Source organism: Vulpes lagopus, chromosome 18, assembly GCF_018345385.1.
Source record: "Vulpes lagopus strain Blue_001 chromosome 18, ASM1834538v1, whole genome shotgun sequence".
NCBI classification, from domain to species: Eukaryota; Metazoa; Chordata; class Mammalia; order Carnivora; family Canidae; genus Vulpes; species Vulpes lagopus.
Window position 1 is genome coordinate 26,854,664 of NC_054841.1, and position 24,836 is coordinate 26,879,499.

The following is a 24,836-nucleotide window of genomic DNA, read 5'->3' on the forward strand; positions in this document are numbered from 1 at the left end:
TACAAGGTCCAAGAGCCAATTGACTGGCTATCAGTTATGCCTTGAGACAGGTTCCTCCCAGTCTGTCACCTGGACATCACCTGGAAGACCATCTCCTCTAAAATTCAGTGTTTGAATAAATAAATAAATAAATAAATAAATAAATAAATAAATAAATAAATAAAATTAAATTCGGTGTTTGTGGGGCCAGAGAGGTTGACACCCAAGGTCTTTGTCAGGAGCAGGGACCTGCACTGTAGTGCTTTCTTATACTGACAGGCTGTGTAACCTTGGGTAAGTCTTTGCTTCTCTCTGGGCTTTTTTCCACATCTGGAAATTGAATAAGTTCCCCAAGGTCTTTTTCACTCTACATTCCTATCAATCTGCCTTTATTTTATTTTATTTTATTTATTTATTTATTTAATTTATTTCAGGTCGAAACCCTAGTTTATTTCAGCATCAGCAACATCTTAGCCATCACAAAAATGAACTCTACCAAGGGCAACAGAAGTCTCTACAGCGAGGCTAAGGGCTCAGCCGCCATGTGGCGAACATCAGAGGGGTGCATGGTGGGCACTGCCCGGGCAATAAGTTAGGAAGCAGTGGGGTTGGTGGGGTGGCAGATGCGGGCTGGGGCCTCACTTCTGGGCAGGCACGAGGTCATCAATGGCCTGGCCCTGCTCCAGCCGCTGCTCCATCTCGATGAGCAGCTTCATACCATCCACCACCATCTGTACCAGCTCCACCTCTGAGAAGCCCAGGTGGTCTGCGCTGGAGACATCAAAGATGCCACCCACAGCAGCTGTGTCCACACCACCAGTGCCTTGTTTCTGAAGCCGCAGCTGCTTGAGCACCTCTGGGAACTTCTCATGCTTGCCCAGGTGGGGCAGCTTGATGTGCACACCTGCCCGCAGGCCTGTGCCCAGGTTGGATGGGCAGGTGAGGATGTAGCCCAGGTGAGGGTTCCACATGAATTCGTAATTCTTTGACTTGAAGAGTGTTTCAATCTGGGTGAGGCTGTTGCAGAACGGAGTGAACACCCCCTTCATGTTGCCCCCTTTCTGCACGGAGATGACCCGCAGGTGGTCTTCCTCGTTGATCCACACCAGGAAGGTCTTATTGTCATTGTGCCAGATGCCGCGGGCGTCGGGCCAGGAGCAGGGGTGACACGGGCTTATCGAAGAGGAAGTGGTCGTGGATGAGCTGCTGCTGCTCCGCCTGGGTCATGCTCTTGAGTGCGTATCACCAGCCGGCCAGGTCGCCGTCCAGGCTCGACGGAGCTTCCACGGCGAGCTGCTCGATGGTCACGGCTGCAGTGCGGGGGGAGGCAGAAGGCGTGGATGCTGCGACTCGTGCGCACCCGCGAGCTCAGCACATAGTTGGGGCCCAGGTCGTCGCCGCCCTGCAGGTTGTCGGGGTTGAGGTCGGGCTTGTGCTCATCGCTGGGCTTGTAGCCGCCGTGCAGGTCCTCGATGATGGGGTCAAAGAGCTCCTTGAACACGTCATGTGACTCCTCGTCGCCGGCCGCTCGGCCCACGGTCACGATGTAGGGGTGGCCGGGTTGTCCACGCGGGTCTGGATGACGCCGCGCAGCGTGAAGCTGCTCGGTGCTCTGGGCGCGCAGCTCCGCGTACAGCTCGGGGGTCAGCACCTTGGCCGTGTGGTTGTCGTGGCCGCCGAGGTCGGGGAACTCGTCCTGGGCCAGAAGCCGAGCTTCAACGTGCTGTTGTGGCGGCGGGGGGCGGCCGGGCGGAAGGGCACTGGGTCCCGCGGCGGCTCCCCGCGCGGCGCAGGCGAACCGCAATCTGCCTTTTTTTTTTTTTTTGTATTTCTAGAAATATATCTTTTATTTTTATTTTATTTTTTTTTATTGGAGTTCGATTTGCCAACATATAGCATAACACCCAGTGCTCATCCCGCCAAGTGCCCCCCATAGTGCCCGTCACCCAGTCACCGCATCCCCCCGCCCACCTCCCTTTCCACCACCCCTTGTTCGTTTCCCAGAGGTAGGAGTCTCCCATGTTCTGTCTCCCTCACTGATGTTTTCACTCATTTTCTATCTGCCTTTAAATAAGAGACGTTTTAAGACCAAGTGTTGTTTCCAGGAATATGAAAAGTATTAACAACCGTTATGACCATCACTCACCGACCTATCCACACAGGCCTGGACTGCCCTGCCATGGCAGCTAGAAGCCGGGAGGGCTAAGTAGCCTCAGAGGAGGGTCCAGAGTGGCCAGTTTGCTTAAGGGGTACGTGGAGGCACCCAGGACAAGGGTTATTATTATTATTTTTTAAAGATTTTATATATTTGACAGAGAGAGAGCACACAGGTAAGTAGAGAGGTAGGCAGAGGCCGAGAGAGAAGCAGACTCCATGCCGAGCAGAGAGTCAGACGCAGGGCTCGATACCTGCACCCTGGACCATGACCTGAGCCAAAGGCAGATGCTTAACCCACTGAGCCACCCAGGTGCCCCAGGACAGGGGTTATTAACAATAAGTAGGCAAATCTCTAAATATCTTGACAACTGGTATGGCCATATCTTGACACACTGTCTGAACATGAGCCTCCGCTGTATCTATAATGGTGGAGTAACAAACACTGTGAGTAGTGAAGGGAGATTTCCTGAGCAGAGGAAGCACACTGATGTCATAGAGATCAGGCCGCTGAGGAAGCTCTTTAGCCCTGGCCCTCGTCTGAGAGTAAGATGGATCCTTCTTCCTGGTCACCGCACCTTCTGACTAGGTTGTGCACAATCCCTGGAGAGTCAGACGTGCCAGCGTCTCAATTCCAGGATGGCTGATGCCCAGATGAGTGGGGAGGGCACAGCAGGAGCTGGCACAGCAGGCGAGGCCAAGGAGGAAGCAGAGAGCTCGGGGACGCCTGCTCCTCCTCTCCCAGGAGACCAGGCCCTGGGCAGATGCCAGAGACTTGGCCTCCCCGATCTGTTCCTCTCCACGCACCCCCAGCCCACTCGTCTCTCTCAGCAGGACTTTGCAAACAGCTTCTCCGGATGGACGGAGGGACGTGGCTGCTGCCTCCTCCCTGCACACTTTCTATTCCCAGCCCTGAGCCTCAGCCAGGGTTCCTCAGGAAAATTGGCTGAAAGAGACATTTTCCATGCTCTTGACTCCTCTGCTGGGGAGCTGTCCCTGCCTCCATTCTCTCCACCCTCTCCTCCAGCTGGTCACCAGGACCCAGAAGGAGGGGAAATACTTGGTCAACTGGTTGCTGCTCCTTGACCACTTAGTTGTTTTCTTTTTCTTTTTTTTTTTTTTTTAAGATTTTATTTGTTTATTCATGAGAGACAGAGAGAGAGGCAAAGACATAGGCACAGGGAGAAGCAGGCTCCTCAGAGGGAGCCTGATGTGAGACTTGATCCCAGGACTCTGGGATCACAAACTGAGCCAAAGGCAGATGCCCAACTGCTGAGCCACCCAGGCATCCCCCTGACCACTTAATGTTGTATACCATTTTATCTTCCTGGGCCTCAGTTTCTTTTTCTTTCTTTCTTTCTTTCTTTTTTTTTTTTTTAAGATTTTGTTTATTCATGAGAGACACAGAAAGAGAGAGGCAGAGACACAGGCAGAGGGAGAAGCAGGCTCCATGCAGGGAGCCTAATGCTGGACTCGATCCCGGGACCCCAGGATCATGCCCTGGGCCAAATGCAGGCACTAAACTGCTGAGCCACCCAAGGGTCCCCGTGGGCCTCAGTTTCTTAATCTGTAAAATGAGTTTGCTACCCTGGGAAGCAGGCCTGGGAGTCAGACTTTTTTTTTTTTTTTTTTTTTAAGATTTTATTTTAAGGGATCCCTGGGTGGCGCAGTGGTTTGGCGCTTGCCTTTGGCCCAGGGTGCGATCCTGGAGACCCGGGATCGAATCCCACATCAGGCTCCCGGTACATGGAGCCTGCTTCTCCCTCTGCCTATGTCTCTGCCTCTCTCTCTCTCTCTCTCTCTCTGTGACTATCATAAATAAATAAAAATTAAAAAAAAATTTAAGATTTTATTTTAAAGTAATCTCTACACCCAACATGGGGCTCAAACTCACAACCCTGAGAGCAAGAGTTGCATGCTTTACCAGTTGAGTTAGGCAAGTGCTCCAGGAGTCAGACATTCTTGATTTAATCCTTAGCTCAGCTGGTTAATAACTGGGTAACTTCAGAAAAGATACTCATCTCAAAACCTCAAGTTTTCCCAATCTGTAAAAGATACTGTGTCTTACTGTTGTGAAATAAGCTGAGAAAAGGGTTTAGCTCAGCTCTCTGCAGATGGCAAGTGCTCAATGGATACCTATTTTTTATTAATTATTATTAAAGCCTAGTTGGTGCCAGATGCTGTGTTAGGTGCTTTACATCCCCGGTTTCTAATCTATATATACAACACCTGTGCAAAGTGCTTGCCATCCCCTTTGTAACACTGAGGGTCCAAAGGTTCAGAGAAACTAAGTAACATGTCTAGGGTCACAGATGTCAAATGGCTGAGCCAGTGGGATTCAAACTCAGATCTGGCTGATTACAGATCTCCTATTCTTAAAAAAATTTTTTTAAAAGATTTTATTTATGAGAGACACACAAAGAGAGGCAGAGACATAGGCAGAGGGAGAAGCAGTCTGATGTGAGACTCAATCCCAGAACACTGGGATTACGACCTTAGCTCAAGGCAGAGACCCCTCAACCACTGAGCCACCCAGGTGTCCCTAGGTCTCCTATTATAACCAAGGCTCTGGTAACCGAAAGAAAGAAAACCCCTATGTTTTAGGCAGATAATGAAGAGCAGAATAGCTTTGGCTAGCTTTGGCTGAGATTTAATCCAACCCTTACAAGCTGTAATTTCAAAGCTTCACTGGGGTTCTGGGAAGCTAAGGGGTATGGTCATTGAGAGCAATATTACTTAACTTTGTTACAATCAGGGAAATGCCAAGTAAGCAAATAGGCATCTTCATTTCCAACCTTCCCTCATCCTGTGCCCAAGAAAATATCAAATAAGAAAGAAACTAGTAATATCTAATGTGGGTCACGGTGTAGGGAATTGGACACTGTTGGTCTGAATATAAACAAAAGTAGTCCTTTTGGAGGGCCATTTGGCAGTGTCCGACAAAATGTAAAATGTGCATGTTCTTTGACCTAATAATCTTGCATTTCTCCTTTTGGTCCAAAAATATTCACTGCCTCACTACTTATAAGGGCAAAACATTTACAGTAATAAAATGTCCTTCAGAGGATAGAATATGTGCATCCATATTGTGGAATATTTTATACCCATGAAAAAGAACAAGGTAAAAACAAAACAGACAGACCAACCAAAAGCAGAATAGTTACAACACGATTATAATCAGAGATTTCAACGTGACTTTCTCAGCAATTGGTGAAACATTAGGGATAAAATCACTAAGCACGTGGAACACTAGAACAGCATTGGTAATCACCTGAACCTAATTGACATTTTAGAATACTATACCCAGTAATGGCAGAATGAAATTTTTTCTTTTTTTTAAGATTTTATTTATTTATTCATGAGAAACACAGAGAGACAGGCAGACACACAGGCAGAGGGAGAAGCAGGATCCCCACAAGGGGCCCGATGTGGCACTCGATCCCAGATACCGGGATCATGCTCTGAGCCAAAGGCAGACACTCAACCACCCCACCAAGCCACCCAGGAGTCCCAGAATGAATATTATTTTCAAGTGCACAATGGAACATGGATCATGATAGATCAGATGCTGAACTATAAACCAAGTCTCAAATTTGCAATCAAATTAAATTAGAAATTAATGATCTAGAGATATGTATAGCCCCCTCCCCCCTAAATATTTGGAAATTAAACAACATTCTTTTGAATAGGCTAGGGGAGAAGAAATCACAGGGAAAATTAGAAAATATTTGGAACTGAATGATCGTGGAAACACAACACACAAAATCTCTGGGCTGCATCTAGAGCAGTGCATAGAGGGAAATTTATAGCTTCATATAAGTTATATAGTTTTTTCTAAAATAGCTTTTTAAAAAGATTTATTTATTCATGAGAGACACACAGAGAGAGGCAGAGACATACGCAGAGGGAGAAGCAGGCTCCCTGCGGGGAGCCCTGATGTGGGACACACGATCCCAGGAGCCGGGGATCACAACCTGAGCCAAAGGCAGACACTCAACCACTGAGCCTCCCAGGTTCCCCCTAAAATAGCTTTAAATGCTCATATTAGAAAAGAAGAAAGTTAACAAGTAAATAATATAATTTCCTATCATAAGAAGCTCGAAAAAGGGGGTGTCTGGGTGGCTCAATCGGTTAAGCATCTGCCTTTGGCTCAGGTGGTGATCCCAGGGTCCTGGGAGCTCTTCATTGGGCTCCCTGCTCAGCGGAGAGTCTGCTTCTCCCTCTCCCTCTGCTGCTCCCCTGCTTGTGCTCTTCCTCTGTCAAATAAATAAATAAAATCTTAAAAAAAGAAGCTAGAAAAAGAAGAATAAAATAAACCTCAAAATTGCAAGGTAAATTTATATGTACTGACATTGATAGAAAGCCAGGGCACATTGAATGGAAAAATCAAATTATATCCAATATGTACATATCATGGCAGAGATTGCTAGTTGCCTCTCAATGTCCATTCTCCCCTTCTTTAAACAGAGAATCCCTGATCTTGAGCTGACACATGACTAGTCAGGGTAAAGTACATTTCTTGGACTCCTTTGCAATCAAATGTGGCAATGTGACTAAGCACTGGCCAATGGGAGATAATCAGAAGTCATGTGTGTATCTTCTGAGAGGCTGTGCCCACCCTCATTTTTTGGCTCCCTCCTACTTCCTGCTGGCTGGATTGTGGATGTGACTGTTAGAGCTTGAGAAGCATACTATACTGAGGATGGTGGAACCATAAGATAGAAAGAGTCAATGTCCCTGCCCTGTGGAATGCCAGGCCAGCCATAGGCTAGCTGCTTCTGGACTCTTTTTTTTTTTTTTGCTTCTGGACTTCTTTACATGAAGGAGAAATATATTTCTTTTTTTTTTTGAGAAATATATTTATTTCCATCACTGCTATATTAGGTTTCATTCCTTGCAAATGAACTCAGTGCCAACCCATATGATTCCATTTATGTGAAAAAGAGCAAACAAACCTATATATGTATATGAAATGGATGATTTTGACTTTCATACAGAAATCTCCAAAATAATTTGCTTTAGCACTGAAGATATATTATCTTACATATCAATAAGTCCAGAGGTGGACCAGCTTAATGCAGTGATGGGTAACTCAGTGACTTGACTTCATCATCAAAGATTTGGGTACTTCCCATTTTTGTAGCTTGCCATCCTCCAATTAGATCCTGTTGCAACTGTGAAATGTGGCTACATTTCCAGGTATCACATTCATATACCTCAATGACTAGTAGAAGGAAAAGGATGGTCTCTTCCTGCTGCAGCTCTGTTTGTTTATTTTCCAGCTCTTTTTTTAAGCAAATAAGCTTTTTTTCTAGAACCTTCCAATGAAACTTCCTTCACGTCTTCTTGGTTATAGCTGGGTTGTTGGTTCATCTTTAAACCAATCCCTGGTTTAGAGCAATCGGGATTTATTTTTGATCCCATTGAAAAGAGAACAGCCAGGCAAAATCATAGCTCTGATAGTGTGGAAGAAAAGAAAAATAGACAAATGCCTCTTGTAACATGTATTATATATATGTTATATAGCCTATAGTTTTATATATATACATATATAAATATACATATATTTTATATATAAATATACACACACATATTTATATATAAATATTATAATATATATTATATATTATATATATATATATATATATGCTCAAAAATCTGCAAGGATCCACCCCACACTGCTCATGGTAGGAAACCCCTGGAGAGAGGAGTGGTACTAGGAGAGAAAGGAGTTCTGTGGCAAATCCTAAAGTTGCCCCTTCAACAACCTTCCCCATTTCTCCTTTGCTCACAAAAGCCATCTTGTTAGGGCAGCAAAGGGATGAATCATGACTGGCCCAAGCCAGCTTCGGCAACCTCTTTCTTCTGCCACATAATTGCTTTCTCAGCTCCGCCTATAGCAGTGGTGGCCCTCAGTTTGGCTACTGAGATATGAGATATGAAGGGAGATTGCTGGGAGAATGATTTACTCTTCAATAAAAAACTTAAAAAAAATATTTCGTTTATTTGAGAGAGAGAGAGAGAGACAGGGACAGAGAGAGCACAAGAAGGGGGAGGAGCAGAGGGAGAGTGAGAAGCAGACTCCTCACTGAGCAGGGAGCAGGACATGGGGCTGGTCCCAGGATCCTGGGATCATGACCAGAGCCAAAGGCAGATGCTTAACCGACTGAGCCACCCAGGCACTCCAAGAAACCCTCTTTCTGACCTTTTCCTTTCCATTCTTGCTTGGGATACTGGTGTGAAGATGTGATCCTTGGAGTAATTGCAGCCATATTGCAACCACGAAGGAAATGCCAAGAGAATTATGGAGATGCAGACCCAGTGTCCTGGCATTTTTAAGGTCTGTGAACATCTTGTTAGAAAATATCCTTATAAGGATTTCTATCATGTGTGGCTGACGGCAGCTTAGTAGATAAATGCCTCTTTACTTTTTACCATATATTTTCTATTGTTTTGATTTGCTCTTATAATTAAAATATATTATTTTTGTAATTCAAAGTTCAACTTAAAAATATATATTACTTGGCATTGGGCACCTTTGGTATCCTAATAGGCTTGAAGAGGCACTCTTGAAAAGGAGGCCAGGGGGAGGAGTTGAAAAAAAGGAACAAGTTGTTCTTTATAATTAAGTACTCGCTTCATGGTTTGAGGGTTAACCTTGCAGATGGAGGAATGGCTGAGAACACATTTCTCTATCACTATTTGGGTTTAGACCAGAGGTTACAAACTGTCAGCCTCTGGTCAGAATTTGGTTGGTGAACATATTTGGCTTCTCCTGTCCAGTGTTTTTAAAAATTAAAATTAGCAATTAGTATTTAAGAATTGGTATACTTCACATCAATATCTGGCTTGCTGGATTTCTTGGAAGAACTGAAATATTGGGCAATGCAGGGTTCATTTCCAAACAGCAGTAATTGGTAGCTTTGATCTCTTTCTCTCCCTTTACCTAAGGCTGGTGCTTCCAGTTGGCCGCACACCTTGGTGTGCCCTAATGTCTGCTTCACCAGTCAACTTCACTGATTTACCTATCTGACTCTGTGAGCATTTGTGTTAGTCACCCCTGGGTTTGGGGTTTAGAGTTCATGCACGCGTGCATATGTATGTACAAAAGATTCAACAGCTGCCTTCTAGGCAATCAGTCATGTGCAAGGCGTCTATCCTCATTCACATAGGTGGACAGATTTTGCAGAAGGCTGGGTTTGTAGTGGGTTGTTCTCTAGTTTCTTCTATAAGACCAGAAGAGCTAAGAGCACCCTTGACTGCCCTGCTGTGTCACATGGTGTCTTAACCCAGACTTAGGATGATGCATTGCTGGGATAGAGGCGTAATTCTGAGGCAAGACCTCCATCTGTGGCTAAGGAATAAGGTCCTCTGAAAGGTGGATGGAGATTTGCCCAGTAGAGGTCTGAAGAAGCTGGTCCTCCTGGAGAGAAGTGTGAACCCGAGGAAGGGAGGCAAGGCTAGATGCTAGGAAGAGTGTTCTACTGCCCCTAACACCCCACCAGGAGGGAAGCCCTTCAATTTAGGATTTTCTCTATTTCTTCATTACAACAAGACTGAGTGTGTGTGTGTGTGTGTGTGTGTGTGTGTGTGTGTGTTGGGGGAGAGTGGACACCCAGCCATCACCTTGCCATATCTTCCATTCCATCCTTCTGTGATGAACAGAAAACCAGTTCCCCCAAATGTCCATGTCCTAATCCCTGGAAACTGTGAATATGTGATGTTACAGGGCAAAAGGGAATTAAAGTCACAGATGGAATTGTTTGCTAATATGCTGACTTTAAAATAGGGAAGTTATCCTGGTAAGGTCGCAGATGGAATTGTTTGCTAATCTGCTGACTTTAAACCGGGAAAGTTATCCTGGATTATCTGGGTGGGCTGAATGTAATCACAAGGGTGGGGAGGGAGGCAGAGGAGGGAGAGAGAACCAGAGAGATGGAAGCAAGAGATGGACTTGGCCTGACGTTGTTGCCATTGATGATGGAGGGAGGGATCATGAGCCAAGGAAAGTGTAGGCCTCTAGAAGCTGGGAAAGGCAAAGAAACAGAGTCTCCTCTGGAGCCTCTAGAAAAGAATGCAGCCCTGATGACACCTTGATTTTATTTTATTTTATACTTTTAAAAAGATTTTATTTATTTATAAGAGACACACAGAGAAAGGCAGAGACATAGGCAGAGGGAGAAACAGGCTCTCTGTGAAGGAGCCCGATGTGGGACTAGATCCCAGGCCCCCAGGATCACGACCTGAGCCAAAGGCTGATGCCCAACCACTGAATCACCCAGGTGTCCCCCGACCCCTTAATTTTAGCCCAGTGAGACCCATGTTGGACCTCTACTGTACAGAACTGTAAGATAATAGATTTGTGCGGTGTTAATCTGCTACATTTGTGTTGATTTGTTAGAGTAACAACAGGAAGTAAAGAGGCCAGGCCCCTCAGAGGGGGCATGTGGAGGTGAGATCCCAGCTCACTGCCAGCATCAACCTCCAGGCTTGTGAGGTGATTCCAGTCACTCCAGTTTTCAAGTTTCCCAGCTGAGACCCCAGAGAGGAACTGTACCCACTCTGCCCTGCCGAAATTCCTGACTCACAAAATGTAGAAGCATAATAAAATGATTGTTTTTATGCCACTAAGCTTTGGGGTGGTTTGTTAGGCAGCATAGTAACCAAAACAATGACCTATCCTTGCCTTGAACTTGAACCAGATGGAGCTGGGGAAAATTGCACACGTTGCTGAACCCAGAGCTCCCATCCCATCATTAGTATTATTTTTAACTGAACCCCGATCAGAGCAGAAGGGAACACTGATGAAATTGAAACGGAACTTGTATATTTTTTTCAAGCTGTTGAACTAGAATAGTCAAATAATTCTTGAGACAGAGACAGTCAAGTAGAGAATTCTACCCTAAGGCCTTCACTCTGTATATTTTGACTCACCTAAAGCCACATGGTCGTGGCAGCACTGAAGGATCCTTAGCTTAGTCTTTATAAAGCAGCCAGCTGGGACGTTCTTTACCCTCCTTATCCTTCTTCAGAGCACACCATGTCCAAGTTTGCTGAATAGAGGGAGGTTTGGGGTGCCCCTAGGAGATGGGAATTTGCCACCATCCAAGGATAAGCAGTGTCAGCCTGAACCTGATTACTTGGCGGGGGGTCCCTGAGTGGAAGCTTCGTGCCCTTGGCTGAGAAACTGGAACTTTCCATCCAAGGCCAGTGATCCTCAGTATTCAAGCAGCCTGGCTGGGGTGTGTCGGGTTCCAGGTGGCCTTCATCTCATCTGGATCAGGCCGACACAGTTTGTGGCCCTCTCCCACTGCGAGGAGAGGAGGGACTCTGAAGAGACTTGGGGCCCCTTGGGAGACATTCGTCTTTCCAGAGCTTTATCATTTTTTCCAAAACAGTACTCTCCCTTCAAGGTGGAAAGTCCCAGCTGGCAGCTGAGGATACTCTCAGTGTGCTTTTTCTGCCCTGCCCCCAGTCCAGGCAGCAGGGTGCTGGTCAAAGACACCTCCTCTTCTATACCAGCCCGCTCCGGACTTGCTGCACTGACAGATGGTGTAAAGTCGGCAAGCTCTGACCAAACCACAGGACTAGATGTCCCTGGTTTGAATCTTGACCCCGCTGTTTGTTAGCTGTACAAATTTGACAGGGTACTGGGCTTTTCTGTGTTACAGCTCTCCAGCTGAAAACTGGCATGGTGATAATATGACCAGTTTTGAGGACTGAATATATTAAAAGCACTTAGAACAGTACCTGATACATGGAGTGATGTAATTGCTTGCTATTACCACACACCTTTGGCCAATTCATCTTCTTTCTCTGGGCCTCAGTTTCCCCAACTGTACAATGAAGAAAGCAGTTCCTGCCTGAGCTGAGTGCAAACCCTGTTATCTTTTCTTGGACAAATTTCTTGGGTTTTCTTAGCCTCAATCTATTAATTTGCTCATCTGTTAAATGTCACTTATTAAGTAGATGGGTGTGGTGATAGTTAAATGAGAACATATGTACCAAGCATGTACTATGGGGTCTAGCACATAGAAAAAGCTAAAACAGGTTTTGTTTTTTTTTAATGGATGAGAAAGGAACTTTCTATTTATTTTTATTTTATTTATTTATTTTTTGTATATATTTTTGTTGGAGTTCAATCTGCCAACATATAGTATAATACCCAGTGCTCATCCCATCAAGTGCCCCCCTCAGTGCCCATCACCCAGTCACCCCAACCCCCCACCCACCATCCTTCCACTACCCCTTGTTTGTTTCCCAGAATTAGGTCTCTCATGTTCTGTCTGATATTTCCCACTCATTTTCTCTCCTTTCCCCTTTAATCTGAGAAAGGAACTTTCTAAACTATAATGGGCCATGTCCCTGGGAGGAGTATTGTGGTTTTGTCACATGTTTTCCCAGCTATGCCTTATTCACAGACTCCTAGAATCAGGGAGGTCAAGATGAGAAGGGCCATTTAACAGATCAGTTCATCAATCCATTCAACAGATATTTACCGATCACTTGTTTATTATGAGCCAAGCACTGTTGTAGGTGCTGGGGAGAGAGCAGCACGGAGGGCCCTAACCCTCATAGAGCTTTTATTCCTGTGGGGGAGATAGACAGTAAATGGGTGAGTCCATGAATATATGACACAAGTTCATATTATTTTACAGATGGGGAAACCGAGGCCCAAGAGGGGAAGAGACTCTCTTAAAGTCCTCTAGTGTCATAGCAGGGCAAAGACTTCCAAGCAAGTCTTCACAGTCCCAGAATAGTCTACTCTTTTTTTTTTTTTTTTTTAAGATTTTTATTTATTTGTTCATGAGAGACACACAGAGAGAGGCAGATACAGGCAGAGGGAGCAGGCTCCATGCAGGTAGCCCGACATGGGACTAGATCCCAGGTCTTCAGGATCAGGCCCTGGGCTGAAGGCAGCACTAAACCGCTGAGCCACCTTGGCTGCCCGAATAGTCTACTCTCAACAAGCCCTGGTTCCCCCAAGGTCTTAAGATATGCAAGTAGAAACCAACATTTAGTGAATCTTCTTAGATGCAGGAAATGTTTTAAGTACTTTACACATCTTAAGTCATTTATTTATTTTTTTAAAGATTTTATTTGAGAGACAGTGAGAGCACAAGTGGGCCGGGAGGGGCAGAGGGAGAGGGAGAAGCAGACTCCCCACTAAGCAGGGAGAGAGCCTGATTCGGGGCTCAATCTCAGGACCCTGGGATTATGGCCTGAGCTGAAGGCATTTGCTTAACCGACTGAGTCACCCAGGTACCCAACATCTTAAGTCATTTAATGCTCACATCAACCCTGAAGGAGGGAATTGCCACAAATTCTATCTTATAGATGGGGGAGCTAAGAAACAGATGGAGGACTGAACACAGAACTCATGACCTACCTCAACCACTGAGCTGTCCTGCCATGCTGGCTGCACACTCTTCCTTCCCCCTGACTCTCGTCTGCACTCTTTCCTTCTTTCTTTCCTCCTCTCCCATCCCCAGTCCTGGTCTCAAGGACTTCTTCCACACTCTGAGAGGCCTGGGGTAAGCCCTCTCTCTCTCTCTCTCTCCCTGGTTCTCAGTCTCCCCATCTGTGGATTGAGAGGATTGTATTGAGTTATCCTCAGGGCCTTCCATGATCACCCTGATCTTCAGCCCCATATCTCCCCAGAGCCTGGCACTGTGCTCTGCACTTAGTAGGCCCTCAGTAAATATTTGTGGCTGAAGAAAGGAAGGAATGACAGCGATTACCTGCAGTTTTCTCAAAACTAGCTCCTGTGCTCTCTCCCTGGCTCCCCTTCCTTTCTCAGCCTGTGGGGCCCCCTCCCTCCCTCTCACCTCCCAGGGCCGACTCAGGCCCTCCATCCGGCCTGCATTTTTCCGGGTTTGATATCATTTTTTCCACTCTCCGGCTGCTGCCGGCTGCCTCTGCCAACTTTCCACAACTATAGCCCCTCCCCCACGACCGCAGGCCAGAGACAGCTTGGGGTGGGGGAAGACCCTCCTTCTTCTCCTCCCTTCCCCAAGCTGGAGTTAGGATGGGGAAATAAATCCCATCAGTGCCCTCCTGGCAAGATCGGGGGCTGGAAAACAGAGGATATGGCTCATCTGCTCAAGCTCTGGTCTTCTTTGGCACTGTGTTCCTGGTGGCTGAGGCATCGGGGCAGGCAGCTGGTTGGGGGCGGGGGTGTCAGGCATTAGGGACATGATTTCCAAACCATTCTTGTTCTCCTCTCAAAGTAGTGACACCCCTTGCCCCTTCAGCTGGAAACTCCTGACCTGACCCCTAAGGCCCAGCCCTAGCCCCACAGCCCCAGCCAGGCTGGATTCCTCACTACCTCCTCCTTCCTGCACAGAGGAGGCTGGGCCCTGGGGTCTGGTCCTCACTCTCACTAGCTGGGTAACTCTGGGATGCTCACTTCCCCTCCGTGGGCTTCAGGTTCCACATTCAGAAAAATGAATGAGATGGACTGAATAGGGTGTCCATCTTGGGGATTAATGGATTGAATTTCACGGAGGCAAGCATCCCCTCCACTTTAAATTGTAAGCAAACTTGTGCTTGAAAGTCCATTTCCCTGGGACTCTATAGCTTTTTGTCACATTCTCCAAGAGTATTGTGGATAAGGCACAGACTCTAGCCTGACAAGCCTGGGTTGGAATCCTGAAAACTTCACTTATAGCAGCTATGTGATCTTGAGTATGAACCTTTGTCCTGTGCCTCTATTTTTCTAATTAGTAAACAGGGTTTGTGAAGATAAATTACTAGTTGGGACAGTTTAAAACACAGCTCTTAACAAACAAGAGCTATAATATCGTGAGGATGAATGCTGAGATTCCTTCCAGATAGGATTTTATGAATCTATAATCTAAACAACGGGTTTATGAGAAAATAGGAGGTCATCACACTGAATGTGGTTGTCTGTGCACCACTGGGTCTCCCTCAAAGACCGGCGTCAGGGGCCATGCCCAGTGGTTGAGAGAAGGGTCCCGTGATTTTACTGACTTAACTTGAACCAGGTGACAGGCTAACCCAGTCTGTAGCCAGTGTAGACGGGAGAGTGGGAGGTGGAGATGCCTGGAAGAGCCCAAAAGATGAGATCTGGGCATTCAGACTGGATACCCCTCTGGTCTGGTTTATTGTGGGGAGTTGGCCAGAGCCCAGGGACAGGGAAGATTTTTACAAAAAGGCTCGCACCGCATAAAAATCCCTACTGTGTCCAGCTTGAGGCTTCGGCCCCATGGTCTGTCCACTGCTTCCCGAGGCGGAGAGGTCCTTGAAGCTGCGGCCCCAGATGCTCCTGCCCCCGGGGCAGCCGGCAGGCACAGCCCACTGCGCAGACTCCGGGCGACTCCCGCGGGGGCCCCTCGGTGGCATCGGGGAGCTCGGAGCGCAGCCCAGTGTTCCGTCACCCCAGGGCGGCGGCGGCTTCAGAGCACGGCCAGGTTGTGGCAGGACTTGGAGCGGGCCTTGAGCGCCCGGCGGCGGGCGCTGCGGGCCGTCAGGCGGGCCAGGAAGCGGCGGGCCCGCTGGCCGAGGCTCGCCCGCCGCCGGGGCACGGAGGGCTCGGGGGCCGCGCTGTCCCGGCGGCGCAGGCGCAGTTGGCGCACCACGCCCTCGAAGAGCTCCGCCACGTTGTGCTGCAGCGTGGCCGACGTCTCGATGAACTTGCAGTCGAACACCACTGCGCAGGCGCGGCCCTCTGCGGGGCGGGGCCGGGTGCGCCAGGTAGAGGGGAACATAAAGGTGGGAAGAAGGGTGTTGAGTCCCAGGCCAAGCACTTTTTCTTTTGGTCCTACCTTGCCCTGGGCGCCAGGGGACTCGGCGGGAAATGAGACCTGGCTCTGAGGAGTTAGTCCCCAGGGCAGTGACTGGTAACTGGTAGCAGAAGGAGGCTGGAAAGACAGGCTAGGAAGGGTCTTGCACGCCAGGTAAGGGGTCTGCGCTGTGTATCAGGATTTTTTTTTTTTTTTTTTTTTTTTTTTTTTTTTTTTTTGTGTATCAGGATTATCCGGGGGCGGGGCTCGTTAAAAATGCTGATTCCCGAGCCCACCAGGATAGACTGATTCACTAGGGTGGGATGAGGTCTGGGAGCCAGCGTTTTAACAAAATCTCCCCCGGGGATTATGTTGGGGAATTTGGGGATGTCTGCTCAGAAAGCAAATGGTCTTCTATCTTCAGGAAGCCACTGGGCTGGGAGACAGGGGCCTCGGTTCTAGTCCCTAGTGGCTGGTGGAACTGGCTTACCCTCTCTGGCTCTCAGTTTTCATATATGTTTTTTTTTTATTTTTGCCCTGTGAGAAGGGTCATTTTGAGGTCTTTATGGGTCCCACATATTATCAAATGTATCCAAATATTCTCCATTCCACTTTAAATACAAATCACATATAACCAAACGTTTTGATTCGCAGTTCTCAGGGGCCACCATATTGTGTTTTGTAGATGACTAAAGCTTTGTGAAATTTTAATGTGCAATTTTCTCACTGTGTTTTGGAACTAATAATTGTTTCAGATCCCAGATGTAAACCCTTGGAAAGCTTGTAGGCACAGGGCCTGTCATGCCTGGTGGATAAAGTGTCTCTGACTGAGGGCATGGGAGAGCCATGGGGAATTTCTAAGCAAAGTAATGACAAGGTCAGATCTGGTTTTGGAAAACTCTGGTAGCTGGTGAGGAGAACTGATTGGGGAGAGAGAAGTACAGGGGCTAGCCCATGCTAAGGTGGAGATGCCTGGATAGGGCAGAAGTGGTGGGCATAGGGGGAAGGGAACATGGGGTTATGGGAGGTGGACCTGACAGGATCTGGGGACTGGTTTGGGGGAGTGGGAGAGGAAGCAAGAATAGTTCCTAGCTTTCAGGCTTAGGCAAATAGATGCAGGATGGGGACAGGGATCGGGGGTGGGGTGACAGCCCCTGAGATGGAGAGCACTGGAGAAGGAGCAGTGTCAGCAGGCTGAGAGGAAGTGGAAGAGGGGGGAGTAGAGGGCTCACCTTCCACGGAAACTTCTCGGCAGCGTGCCAGGTCGGCCTTGTTGCCCACCAGGATGATGGGCACGTGGTCTGCCTGATGCGTGCGCCGCAGCTGAATGCGGAGCTCAGAGGCACTCTCGAAGCTGCCTCTGTCCGCGATGGAGTACACAATGACATAGGCGCTGCCCACCTGCAGGCACGAATCCTGGCTCCAGCCTTCATCCTGCAACAGAGTGACCCCAGGCCCATTCTCCAAGGGTACCTACCTCTTGGCCAGAGGGCCCTGTCTGAGAAAGGAGGGGTTGGGATGGTCTGATGGGTGTGGTGGGGCTGAGGCTTCTACTTGGACAGGTTTGGGAGACAAATTCTGCCATTATTCTCTGTGTCACCTTGGGAAAACCACCAATCCTCTCTGCGCCTCAGTTTCTCTTTGTGAAAAATTGGGATCATAACACCTCACTACATTTTCTCATTCATTGATTCCTTCTGTAGGCAGGACACTGGAGACAAAATATTTCTTTGGTTCCCCTTCCCTAAGGAGGGTTCATTCAGCTCTTCTGTCTGGCTCCTGAGGACAGCTTAGTCTTGCTAGGCAATTCTTTTGGCCTTCTGCAGTCTAGTTAGGAGACAAAAGTGGGGCCTGAATGGCTCAGTCTGTTAAGTGTCTGTTATTTTCGGCTCAGGATATGGTCTCGGGGTTATGTGACCAAGCCACATATTGGACTCCGCACTCAGTGTGGAGTCTGCTTGAGATTCTCTCTCCCTTTCCTTCTGCCCCTCTCTCCATTTATACTCTCTAAAGAGGGATCCCTGGGTGGCGCAGCGGTTTGGCGCCTGCCTTTGGCCCGGGACGCGATCCTGGAGACCCGGGATCGAGTCCCACATCAGGCTCCCTGCATGGAGCCTGCTTCTCCCTCTGCCTGTGTCTCTGCCTCTCTCTCTCTCTCTCTCTCTGTGACTATCATAAATAAATAAAAATTAAAAAATAAAAATAAAAAAATATACTCTCTAAAGAAATAAACAAAATCTTTAAAAAAGACAAAAGAAGGGCAGCCCCGGTGGCCCAGTGGTTTAGCACCACCTTCAGCCTGGGGTGTGATCCTGGAGACCCGGGATGGAGTCCCACATTGGGCTCCCTGCATGGAGCCTGCTTCTCCGTCTGTCTGTGTCTCTGCCTCTCCCTCTCTCTCTCTCTCTGTGTCTGTCATGAATAAATAAATAAAATCTTAAAAAAAAAAAAAGACAAAAGAAGCGAGAAGGGAGGCTGAGTTCAAGGGGAAACATTTTTGGAGCCAGTGTTGGATAAATGAAGGAGCAAATGTGGAGTGTAAGGGAAGAGGTGGGAGAGGCAGGGACACTTTAAGAAGCAGAGTCGTTGCAAGTTGTTTGACAAGGAAGGGAAAAACTGGAGCAATTTTGATATGCCATCTTGGGTGGTGATCTTTTGTCAGGGTCAGCACTGGGCCATCTGGGTAACAACTTTGTAAGTGTTTTTTAGTAAGACACAGTTCCTATCTCCAAAAGCTCATGGTCTGGAAGAGATGCTATGGAAATAGAGAGTTAGAATGCCCTGTGATAAGTTCCATTAAGAGGCAAGAGCAAGTGGCTGGAGGGGAGGTGGACAGAAGAACTCAACCTGGCAGAGTGTGGAGAGGGTTTAAGAGTGGACCAGTGAGTGGAGTAAGAGAGGATAAGCAGGAGAAGAGAGTAGGCCAGGAGTAGGAAATACTTAGTGTGGTGGGGGCATTGTTTTTGAGGGGGGAAGAATCCAGAAGAATTTTCTGATAACCCAATAATATAGATGAATAGGAAAGCATTGGATTGATAGTCAACACACTGTCAAAGGGATTAAGTTCTCAACAGCCATACTGATCTTTTCCCAGGCCAAATAGCCATGGGCTGAATCAGATGGATGTGAGTTCTAACCTTACTCTGGACAGGTTCCTTCCTCCCTCTGGGTCTCAGTTTCCCCATCTGTAGAATGAAAGTATGGGTCTTGAACATTCATTCATTCATTCATTGCACAAATGTTTATGAAGGATTTGCTACACGTTAGGATCACAGAAGCCAGCTGGAACATGGATTGGTGGGTAAGACTCCTTGGGGTATGATAAAAAATATAGGTGGCAGGACCCCATTTTTGTAGGTTCTTATTCATTAGGTCTGGGATGAGATCTGAGAATTTAGGTTTTTAAAAAAGATTTATTTATTTATTTATTATTTATTTATTTATTTATTTATTTATTTATGAGAGAGAGAGAGAGATCAAGTGCCCGAATAGGGGTGGAGGGACTGTGGGAGAGGGAGAGAAAGATTCTCAAGCAGACTCCCCAGTGAGTGTGCACTCCCATGTGGGGCTTCACCTCACGACCCATGAGATCATGACCTGAGCTGAAATCAAGAGTCCGGGGCTTAACTGACTGAGCCACTTGGGTGCCCCAGAGAATTTCATTTTTTATGCTCTCTAGGTGAGTGTGATAATCACCCTAGTGATTATTAGTGTGGGAGCTAGGGCACTACCGCATGAGCCAAAGACCTACCTGGTTCTGGCAGATTTTGCCTCTCTAATGTCAAAGGGTACCATCTATTGAAAGGATGGATGCTTATTCCAGCTACTGTGTGGACCCTCTTTGGAAACTGCTTCCACCATCATCAGCCAGGGAAGCTGGTTCAGTTTCCCCATTTTACTTGTAGGAAAACCAAGGGCCAGAGGAGAAGAGAAAACTTTCTCAAGGCTATACAGCCAGCTGGGCACAGAATTTCAGTTCTGGTACTCTTCTTCCCCTGTCTCCCAAGAGGGATTCCCAGGCTGATCACTTTTCTCAATTTGCAGGACTCTGCCCCATAGTTTTCAATTGCATTCAGAAAATGGCCCCACCCTCACCAGCCTGTAAGCTCTGTGAGGCCGGGGGACAACATGTCTATCCTACTCACTGCTGGGTCTTCAGTGTCCTGGCCTGTGATCCATACCCAGCTAGTGTTTCTTAGTGAATGAATGAGTGAAGGGGTAAAACTCCATCTGAAGGCTCAGAAGGTGCTATTCCTGGTAGGGATGGAGAGGGACAGTCCTAGTGCATAAGACTACAGGCTCAGAGGCTTATAGATCTGGATTTGAATTCCACTTGCTCTCTGAAAACCTTGGACACATCACTGAAGTTCTCTGAGCTTTGATTTCCTCATCAGTAGAATGGAAATCAGAATACTCACCTATGGTATTTGTTTTGAGTGAACATCATAATATATATCCAGTGCTTAGCACAGGGGCTGACACTTGGCAAGAGGGTACTCCAGCTACTGCTAGGAAGACCATCATCATCATCATCATGCTCATTTGGACCTAGCTGTCCTTTTATCCTTGTGGAAAGGAATTGGCCACTTTAGCTTCTTCATCCCTAGCCTTTCCGCCTATCACTGGGGTTGTCAGTGTTCTTGCCAATCACCTGACAGTGCCCTCCTACTCCACCCTCTGGGTGGGGTCTCCCTGCATGTTAGGGGCGGGGCCTACCCCTGACTGAGATAGGCTCCCAGGTGATTTTTTTATGTCCTTCTCTCTAGTGGTATTTCTTCAAAGTTCTACAATAAGCATGTATTATCTGTTTAGCAAGAAAAAAAAAAACCCTCAAGGTAAGAAAAGCACAACAGGGGCATATCCCTGTCTGCTGCTTTTTTCCTGTTCTGGAATGGGGTAGGAAAGGACATCCTTTGGTCTCCTCCTTTAGTAGCTACCAAGTTATGAGTAATAAACGTGATCATTATTTACATTTCTTCATCTATGTTCAGCATTGTTTCATGCTCCAAACTGTGCTCACTGCTGTGAAATTGCATAAGAACTTTAAAAAAAAAAAAAACAGCTGGTAAATAAGGCAGGAATGATTAACCCATTTATGAGAACACTGAATTCAGTGCAGAGTGGATAGAGTCAGTTGCACAAAGCCATGAAACTGGTAAGAAATAGAAGGGGGGTGGTTATGCTCAGGGATTTTGGTGCTAAGTGCAATGCTCCTTCCTCTGCACAGTGTGTGGGGCAGGTAGGTGGGATGAAGGTGCTGAGGACGAGATGGAGGTTTGCAGGGGGAGGAGCACATCCTGGGATGGCTGCAGAGGGGATCAGCAGAGTGAGAAAAGGACTTGGGGTCATGAGGTTCTGTCTTTGGTTGCAAAGGCTGCTTGGGAGCTATGGGCTTTGGGTGCTGCTGAGGCTGGACTCTGCCATTTCCATGCTGTGTCGTGTCCTAGGAGGGGACAGGGGTCTGGTCCTAGGCTCAGCACTCCTCCCCCCAAGTCCTGCTTGCTGTGCCATACCCGTTTCTCAGGCTCCCAGGTGTCCATGACCACCAGTGTGGTATCCTCTCCATCCACCGTGAGGGTCCTCTCGTACACATCTTCTGCAAGCGAGGGAAGAGCCAGATCTCAGGGAGGAGGGGCAGGTGTGTGGAAGGCATGGCCTCCCAGTTCCCTTTCTGGTCACAGAACCCCCTCCAGTGTGCTTTCAGCACACTTGTTTGATATTTGTCTCTCCTGACAGGTCAAGAAGCTCCGTGGGAAGACCATGTCTCCCCAGCTGCCAGTATAATACCTGGCACATAGTAGGTTCTGAGAAACCTTTTGCTAGTTTGGTTGATTGATGAGTGTGGGGTGGTAGGGTTAAAGCTGGGCTGTCCCTGGCATAGTGTATGCTTCAGGCAGGTCATATTACCCTCTTTAGGCCTCAGTCTCCTCATCTGTCACAGCTATAGGTGCATATATGCCCACCTCTCATATAGAGTTCTCACACTCAGAGGGGTCAAGGTTAGAGAAGGGGCCTGGCCAGAGTGTCCTCACTTTCTCTTTGCTTTTAACCAACCTCCCTCTCCACTCATCCTGTGTCTTCTCCACTGGTCCTATAGGACCCATCTTCATTTCCTCTGTTCTGTCCCTGTCTCCCCTCAACCTGCCCCCATACCCCCAACCCTCTTGGCAGTTGACTGCATCTCTTGGGAATAAGGGAACCTAGGGAGTCTCTATTTTGGGCAAGATCTTAGTTTTGCTGCAGGTTGTGGGTGGCCATGGATGGTTGTCTGTGGAGCTAGGAGGATCTGAGAGTCAGGGGAAGTTGGGGCTGGAGTGGGGTGGAAGCCTACTGTTTCTTTCCATTTGAAACTCATGGAACTCAGAATTGCTTCCTTGATGACATGGAAATTAATCATACACCTCTCATCCATGAGAAATTGGCAAAATTCTCACTATTCAAGGAATTTCCCTCCTGTAGACCATTGTGTGGGCTGTGTCCTGCACCATTCTGGGCGGGAGTGTCATTCACTTCATAGTCTATGTGAATGACGCCCTTTAGAATTGAGCAGTGTGTGAGCTGCACAACTCTTCTTGGCAGCCTTGTGCCCCTGACGACAGGGCTTTCATTCCTTTGGCCACATTCCAGCCCAGCCCACAGGGTCCCTACCTCCCAGCTGTTCATGGAGGTCCCGCTCTTGCTTCCCTGCAAAGAGGCTGGCCAGGCTGGTCTTCCCTACGCCGGGATCTCCAAGCAGTACCACGCGGTAGAGGGCCTCCCAGGAGCCTTCAGAGTCACTGGATTCAGAGGACCAACCATTGGGGGCAGGTGAAGGTTGCCGAGTGGGAGGATTGAGGGAGGCTGACTGGCCCAGCCGGGGATGCTGGGATTTTGTGGTAGGTGCTGTACACAGGAGGCCAGGCTGGTAGCCCCGGGGGGACAGGGGCAGTGGAGTGCTGGCTCGCCTACGCAGGGGAGTCTTTGCTTCTTGCTGGGTGTTTAGTGTCATCCTTGGGTGGGTGGGGCTTTGCTCCTTCCTTCCTTCTGTAAGCAAGAAGCCAGAATGGGCAGTGAGCCAGGCCCTATAAGCCCCTTCTGCAGGGTTCAGATGAGCTTCTGAGAGGACTTCCTCCCACACCTTCTCTTGTTCAAATGACAGGAGGAGGCGGCTCAGCTCCTTGGGGTGGGGGCTCCCTGGCTTCAGGGCCAGAGTAAACCCAGGTCAGGCTGGGAGGGGTGAGTACACAAGCTGTGAGCACACCCAGAGGTCAGTTCCTATACCTCGAGGATAATAACCCAATACGCCAGGACACACAGACAGGGACGGGCAGAGGGGCAGCAGCGAGGTGGGATGTCCATACAAGCGCGCGCACACCCCTGTACACGGACGTGCCCCTCCCATTTGAAGCATGGGACCCACGTTCTGAAAGCCTCCTGAATTGCCCCGGTGCTCCCCTTCCCCACAGTTCTCTTCCCAGAGCTTCAGATCGGGGTTGGAGGGTTGAGGGCCCCTGGGGGGTTCGCCTCCGCTGCCCCAGCTCCCGAAGGCTGGGGAAGAGGCAGGACTGCGTGGGCTGGTATGCCGAAGGGCGAGGGGAGTCTGGGGGTTCCCTGGGCTGTAACCCGAGCGCCCCGGTGCCATGGGAACGGCGTGTCCGGCCCGCCCCCTACGTGAAAAATTCAGGAGAGGCTGGCGCGACGGCCTCCGGCGCCTGTTGGGGGGCGGGGGTTTCGAGGCAGTGGGGCCCCAGTTTTGGTGACAGGACAGAGTCCTGGCGGGGGGCGGGGAAGGGACCTATAGGGCCTGGGGGCGCGTGTGCCATTCCCGGAGTCGGCCGAGCTTCCCCCGCCCCGGGTCCTGAGTGTGGGTCCCCGATCCCGGGAGGGCTCTTTGTCCGAGGCTATCCAACCCACCAGGCCCCAGGTCGGAGGACCCTCACCCCGGGGCGCGGGTTCGAGGCCTCCCTCGCTCCGGCCTGCGCCGCAGAGCCCCCCATGCAGGCGCCTGGCGAACTCCGCTCCAACTCAACGAAGTTGGCGGCGGGCTGCACGGGCCTTTACCTCGCGTGGGGAGGGGTCCAGGGTCCCCGGCCGCCGCAGCTGCCGGGTGCTCCAGGCTGCACCACCGCCTCGGCGCGCAGCCCCTCGGGCCAGTCCCGCTCCGCCCCGCCGCCCGGGCCGGGGGAGGAGCCGCGACCCCGCCCCGTCCCGTCCCGCCCCGCCCCGTCAGGGCAGCCCCGGGGTCCCCGCCCCGACGCCTCCGCCGCCCACAGACTTTCCGCACAGCTCGGTCCACCCACTGTCGCGAGGCCTTCATCTGGGGTGGTGGTGGCGGCGGCGGGGTGCGGGACCCGCGAGAGGAAAGATGGGACTTCTGAGTTCCTGCGTCTGGATCCCCTCTGCGTCCTCGCCGGCACGGGGCGCACCAACTTTAGCCCTAGCAGAAACCACCTAGGGAGCTGCTTGAACGTTGATTCCCAGGTCCCACCTCCAAGGGAAGCGGATTCAGGCGATCTGGGAGAGGGCTTCAGAGTCTGCATTTTAAACAAGTGCCTAAGTAATCGTGCAGAGTTCGTGGACCCCATTTGGAGAAACTCTGCTCTGGATGGGGAAGGGGGGAAATTAATTTGGGAGGTAGCTACAGGGGACGAGGGACCCTAGGAAGTCTGCACTAAAGACTTCTGACTATCCGACTTTGGCATCCCATTCATTCAGTCACCAAATTCTAGGTTGAGCACTCTTTATGCGGGAGGAGGGGCAGTGGTTCCTGTGCCTGGAAGAATGGCTGTTCCCTCTCTGATAAATATTCACTGGGCATTTGGGCTGTGGCTGGTATGATTTGAGCACGTTTCCTGGATTATTAGCTCAATTAATCCAGACACAACACTAAAAGGATGATTACACTGGGGCTTAGCTGGGCCTGGGACTCAGGATTCTGCTTCGAAGCCAACTGTCCCTTTCCATCACTGCCCAAGGCTT

At 49.0% G+C, this 24,836-nt stretch overlaps 1 protein-coding gene and 1 pseudogene across 2 annotated transcripts; both read right to left on the bottom strand.

Annotated features, from left to right (window-relative positions):
- Positions 1-617: 617 nt before the first annotated feature.
- Positions 618-13,988, bottom strand: LOC121477845 (annotated as a pseudogene).
- REM1 (RRAD and GEM like GTPase 1) lies at positions 12,424-24,048 on the bottom strand. Of its 2 annotated transcripts, none has more exons than XM_041733540.1 (5): positions 23,919-24,048; positions 22,527-22,901; positions 21,392-21,474; positions 17,111-17,312; positions 12,424-15,823 (listed from the first exon to the last, which is right to left on the bottom strand). In XM_041733540.1, exons 2-5 carry the CDS (start codon positions 22,864-22,866, stop codon positions 15,552-15,554), a joined length of 897 nt encoding a protein of 298 aa, XP_041589474.1. In that variant the 5' UTR covers positions 22,867-22,901; positions 23,919-24,048; the 3' UTR covers positions 12,424-15,551. The 2 variants fall into 2 exon arrangements, with proteins under 2 accessions (XP_041589474.1, XP_041589475.1); XM_041733541.1 differs by having other exon boundaries at positions 23,798-23,928.
- Positions 24,049-24,836: the final 788 nt, after the last annotated feature.